Source organism: Physcomitrium patens, chromosome 13 (genome assembly GCF_059467195.1).
Source record: "Physcomitrium patens ecotype Gransden chromosome 13, ASM5946719v1, whole genome shotgun sequence".
Classification (NCBI taxonomy): domain Eukaryota; kingdom Viridiplantae; phylum Streptophyta; class Bryopsida; order Funariales; family Funariaceae; genus Physcomitrium; species Physcomitrium patens.
This window is the reverse complement of record NC_143422.1, coordinates 16,396,640-16,402,639: the sequence shown is the minus strand read 5'-3', so window position 1 is coordinate 16,402,639 and position 6,000 is coordinate 16,396,640. Positions and strand designations below refer to the sequence as shown.

The window sequence follows — 6,000 nt, the reverse complement described above, 5'->3', positions numbered from 1 at the left end:
AACCTTTAAAAACATATATGAATTTGCAATATCCACTTCTTGGAATGTAAGATAGGAATAAGTAGAAAAGATATTTGAAAGTCTTTGTTGTTTTTTTAAGACTATATATAATATTAAATAGAAATTATATCAAGAACAAACTTCAATGGACTTGGCAAAAATTTAAGTTTTGAATTAATATAAAATGCTAAAAAATCATATAAATTGTGATTGGTTGAAAAGAATCTTTTGATTAATGACACTATTCTTAAAATGAATCCATTATATTAAGAAAGTTCTTTTTTTTGTTATTATAATTAATCTTCAAATCCCAAATCACAATAAGAAGATAATATTTGCAATTCATTCTCCTTGTGTAAAATATTTCAAGTCTAACTTTGCAAGACAAACACATATCCCTACTCGTTTAAGTCCAACCACCAGGAATTCAGAATGGATGTGCGTTTAGAACACATGGATAGCCCTGTAATAAATTAGATACCTGGAGTATAATGAACCATTTGGAGAGTTAATATATTGGTCATATCATATTACAAGTGTCAAGCTGGACGTTCAGCTTATCAATTAAACTCCTTTATGATACTGCATTTACAATTATCAGAGCAAGAGAATGGAAGTCAAACAGTTGACTCTCATTAGAATCTTTGTAAACCATTCTGTAACACCAGAAGAAAACAACTGGGTGTTGGAAAACCTGAGTTCACATAACGGAGGTTGGCAGGGTACACTAGCGGTTTGTTCAACCATCCACGTCTGCTGTGATGCGACACTTCTTCAGAAGTACGCATTACGTCTTTCGAGCACCAGGGTTAACTCTCCGTCTGCAACGAAACTGGCGTTTAAAGCTCTCGTGATGAGATGCCATGGTCTTCCATCGGCTACAAAGAGGTCCATCACTCGTTGAGGTCGACGAATTCCAAAGAAATCCACAGTTACACCTACCTGCATAACATGCCCTTCAATTCTTCTCGATACTACGACAGAATGTTCTTCTAGCACTTGCAAAAAGTAGGAAAAACTAGGCACATTTGGGACAAAAATCTTCTGCTTCAAGTGCATAGATTAGACATTCCGAGAACAATATAGTCCCGTTGAACAAGCCAAACCTCGCCGCAGTTTGTGGCCAGGTTTACTGGCTCATTCTTAAGGGTTCTTGAAGCTTTACTTACCGTTGTGGTTGCCCGTAGAATATCTCCGGGCATGACACCTCCATTCAATATAGGAGTGTTAGAAGCAACATTTTTTCTACCATCAAAAAGCTGCGCTACCCGTGAAGCTCGATCTGCATTCCCACCAACAACAAGCTCCCCAACCATGACGCGGTTCTTTCCGTAAGCGTCTACCAACGGGCTCTCCACGAACACAATTCCCAAAGGCTTAGGCAAAGTAATCTGCACATAATTTGGAAAGAACTGGATACTGAGAACTTTCCTTCAGCCATGTGCATTCTCCCCAGTGTAATTGACATAAAATCTCTAAAACACGAGCTTGAGTCTCCCTCAACAGGTTCATATTGAAACAATACAACATCTGGACGTATCCACTTGTATCTTCACACGTGTATCTTCAAGTCATTTACACTCCAAAAAGTACAAAATATAAGACTTAGAGCTCAGACAGGAATTCCTTAGTAAATCTCGAGGAAAAAGGTTCCTATGTTTTCTATTCTGTAAAGATGTCTTCTGTGTAGAAAACAAGCTTTCAGTTGTTGGAGTGAGCTCAAGTTAATTCAATTCTAGAAGTGTATCATCCGCTTGTGCAAAGAAAAGCATTTGTTTCGATTGAACAACGAGAAGAATGAGGACTGCCCTTACCACAACTAATCTGCTTGAGGATCCGAAAATTTTCTGAAATCTGTATACTCGTTCTTGGAGGCTGGATAATGGACCCACTTTTATCTTCACCTTCACCTAAAACATAAAAGCAAGTACAAGGCAAGTTCACGTAAAGCTAGCGTTTAATATTCCTCTTCTGCAAATAAACTAAATGCTTTCAAGAAATACAATCTAGGAATCAAAGAAATAGACTGCTACTTAATTTACTCCCATGACAGTTATAAGTTATTATAAGACGGGCAGTCAGTTAAACAGATAAATTCAAGGGCTCCTCATCCCCATACTGCGTCTAAAATATTATGAGTCTCCGTATACGAAGCGACATGTAGACAACAAAGGTAAAAGAGTGAAAATTTCTAATGCAGAACCCACCTCATCCAAAGATGTCTCATCAACCGCAAAGGTTGGCGGAGCAATTCCTCTGTCTATTTTTTTCTTCATCCATCGTGGTGACCTCCGGGTACCATGTTGCCACAAAGCCTCCTCAGGTCCCTGATTTCGATTAAAGAGGCTCGAGAACCCATATTGAAAAGAGAAATACTTGGTATGTTGTTTATGCAAGTATCGATGTGATGTCTGACTGCACAGCAAGGGACTCACCGAGAAGATGAAATTGCAGCTGGTAACCGATCTGTAGTAGCCATACTCGACGTGGATGACTCTGCGCGGGGCCTCTGCGGTTGTGCGGTTGCTGCAGGGCGGGGGAAGGAAGAAATACGTATTACTGAAGGAAGACACCATAGCTGGGACCTCAGCATGACATCAAAGTGTCTACTTAATGCACTTGCCAACAGGTCAATAAAAAGCAGCATAGATGTGGCTTCTAAACTGGCCCTGTGGTGATTATTTTCAAACTACCATCTTACGCTTACACGCTACAGCAATAATCAACTCCTAACGCAATGTTTGTACCAACGTGGTTTTACGTTTCAGTAGAGGTTCAATCAGCAATGTAATTGAGAATGTCGTATTCCAGTGATTATTACATGACATCGGGAAAAACATTCTTACTAGCTTCATTCATATCCACTGCCATATGATAGATTCTCTAATTCGGTATATACAATAGGATTTGCAGGCGAGATGTCAGCGTCTACGTTGGTCAGCTAAATCCATGAGTTCTAGCATTTTTAGCAAAGGGAGAAGTAGCGAACATAATCTTTATAAAGTGGTTTCAGTGGACACATGTAATCACTTCTTTTGAGGGTCAATTATTGCACATGGAAAACAGCATCATATAAGAAAAGCAGATACATACCAGGAATCACGAACTTAGAAATGTTGGACTGCGCTTCTCTAAAGTTAGAAAAAAGTAAAGTTAAAAAAAAAAAAAAAAAAAAAAAAAAAACTTGTAAGAGTCGAATCCCAAACCCTACCAACAACGTTCACATTTTGCAAATGTCTTCTAATCACATACCCTGCGGAGCGCAGCAACTTGTCCTCAATGTCCGCATGGTCACGTAGAATGCATTCAGGTCATTCGCGATAATTAGTGTTTCAACACAAAAATCCATCACTTTGAGTGATATACAGTAACTGTCCTTTCAATTCAGAATCCTCAACTTGAATCCTTCTGCTTGAAGTAACTACCAGCGAATTCAAGCTTCAACAGCGAAATAGAGCATGGAAGTGTCACGTTTTTAGCAGTTCGATACTCACACTTGTATCTATATTCAAACATTTTTAAATGGTATTGTACGTTTATTTCGCCAAATCTAAGCAGATAAAAGGTGCGCGAATTCAAAGGTGTAATCGAAAATATACCTCCATGACCTGAATTTTATAATAAAGTTGAAAAATTGCCTAACAAACTCCAAGTTAACTGCACTCACTCCACGAATGGTTCGCTTTGTACAAATGAACGAGGCGAACGGCAATTTCATGAAGCAATCTGAGAAACTGAGAAGCATCAGAAACGTGTACTTACAAGGCGATAGTGCAGGATAGATTGTGCGGAAGGCCTGCGAAGGTAACACAACTCATTGTGCACTGCGGAAACAAAACGGCCGAAGCTGCATGTCTTCGCTGCTGATGCGCTTCTCCTCTCTAAAATCTCGCCGTCCCGGCCATAGCCGAATGACAGAACATGCGTCTAGAGAGAGATGTCCGACGGAAATCATGCCAATCAGCGAACAGGATTCAATTGGGGATGAAAAGAACTTGGCTGGCAAGAGACGAATGACATGTTCACGTTATATGAACCCAACTTCTCCAAATGGCCGCGGTCTATGGTTTCCACTGATCATGTCGAACCACTTTCTTACGTCGAGGTGCTCCACCCAACGTCGAAGTCCAATCTGGGCAGCTTGTAAGCATGCTCACACACTTGTCTGCGACCTCACACCCCAGTTCTTCCCAAAGGCTGGGTAGCATAGCATCTCTACAGTCATGGCGAACCTTGCAGCAGCAGCAGCAGCAGCAGCAGCATCCGCGTCTACAACACCACTAGAGGCATTGATTTGCTATTTCGTGAGCTTCGTGACGCTACCTAAACTGAGCCCTTCCATTCTCTTTCTATTATTATGCACCTGATTTTCCTCAATACTGTTTGGTGGAAATGCAAATGCGAGTATTGGGGAATTTGGGTTCTGCAATCCTTGCCACACCTCTTCTTCTTGTTCTTTTGCCTCCCTTTATGCTCTTGCTTGAAGTGTTAATTCCTTTGCAATTAATCTCATATCAAGATAGAATATCCATTGAGATTAAGCACATCCTTGAGCAATTCGACTTGTATGCAATTGTTTCAATCCCAATCAATTTAAGGTCTTTTAAATTTATGAAATTTCGTAAATTAAATAGTTGATTCTATTTAATTTTTTACTTAGTTATTTTATCTAATAGAATGTGTAACTTTGGTTTGCATTGAAAAAATATGATTTGTTTTATTTGATGGAGTGATTTGTGATGAAAGATTAGAATATATGACAAAGAATTGTGAGGCTTTACTAGTTATATTTTCTCTTAGTTTCTTTCTCTTTTTTCCTATCTTATATTTTCTCTCACATGGCCTTCTCTTCTAATATTAAGTGCTACAAATTGTTAAATTTTATTTTTCTTGTTGTAAATATTGTAATCATCCAAAGTTGTCAAATTGTTTGATGTTCATCTTGATTATTCTTAAGCTTATTCATGTATTAGAAGGTTAAATTATACTAACTTAAAGGATCATATTTGTATCTATGTCCTAATCTTGCATAAGACATTATATTTAAATGATTACTTTTTGTAAAACTTTAATATTTCTAAAATACTCAAAGAAGTTTTGAGTTATATGTATAATATATATATATATATATATATATATATGAATCCTACGTAGAATCAAAAAATAATAAATACAAATGATTAAAAATTATAATAATTATTATTATTATTACAAAAGACACAAACTTGCAAACATGAAATTAGCTATGTAGTGTAATTATCTTAAAGATTGTCTTTGTGGCTTATATCAATGCCAAATTTTAATCTAATTTATACTTCATCAAGCACGAAATTTATTATAAAAGTATGTAGTATAGAATCTATTTATTAAATAATATATTTATTTGGTCTTTTTTTAAAAAATTATCTATTCCTTTGTGGTATATAATTCTTTGTTTTCTGAGCTTTAACCGTGCTATATAAATTAGCACTTTTATTAATCTCCTTAATTCACATGACTTTCATACATTCTTATATATTAATTCCTCTTTGTATAAGATATATGGTTTTGGTAGAGAGAAGTTTTTAAAGAATCTTTAAAGTCTATGATAATTTTGATTAATATTACCATCAAAAAATATTTTAATTTAATTTAATTTAATTTTTTGTTTTTATAATAATAATGTTTTAAATTTCCATAACAATTTTTTATCAAAAAAATATACTAGGTATTTTTTAATTTGTAAAAATATATTTTGACAATATCAAGTGCAAAAAAGCATATAAATTTTTATTTGTGATGTATTTTACTATGTAAGTCGTAATTCATATGTATTTTAAAAATTCGAATCTGATACTATTTTTTATTTTATTTTTGTATTCATAAATAATTTTTAAAATTGAAAAAAAATTAATTTTTTCTTTTTTCAATATATATATATATATATATATATATATATATATTATAAGCTTCAATGATCATTTTAAACTTTAGATAAAAGAATCGGGATTTTTGCTGATC

The 6,000-nt window shown here is 35.4% G+C and overlaps 1 protein-coding gene across 7 annotated transcripts; it reads right to left on the bottom strand.

The window, feature by feature from the left end:
* Positions 1–487: 487 nt before the first annotated feature.
* Positions 488–4,261, bottom strand: LOC112290182 (uncharacterized). Of its 7 annotated transcripts, none has more exons than XM_024536213.3 (6): positions 3,763–4,122; positions 2,436–2,526; positions 2,208–2,289; positions 1,815–1,910; positions 1,170–1,391; positions 488–942 (listed from the first exon to the last, which is right to left on the bottom strand). In XM_024536213.3, the coding sequence occupies exons 2-6, from the start codon at positions 2,477–2,479 to the stop codon at positions 775–777; spliced, it is 612 nt and encodes a 203-aa protein (XP_024391981.1). In that variant the 5' UTR covers positions 2,480–2,526; positions 3,763–4,122; the 3' UTR covers positions 488–774. The 7 variants fall into 7 exon arrangements, with proteins under 7 accessions (XP_024391981.1, XP_024391978.1, XP_024391980.1 ...); XM_024536210.2 differs by having other exon boundaries at positions 2,208–2,327; positions 2,436–2,559; positions 3,763–3,956; XM_024536212.2 differs by having other exon boundaries at positions 2,208–2,327; positions 3,763–3,954.
* Positions 4,262–6,000: the final 1,739 nt, after the last annotated feature.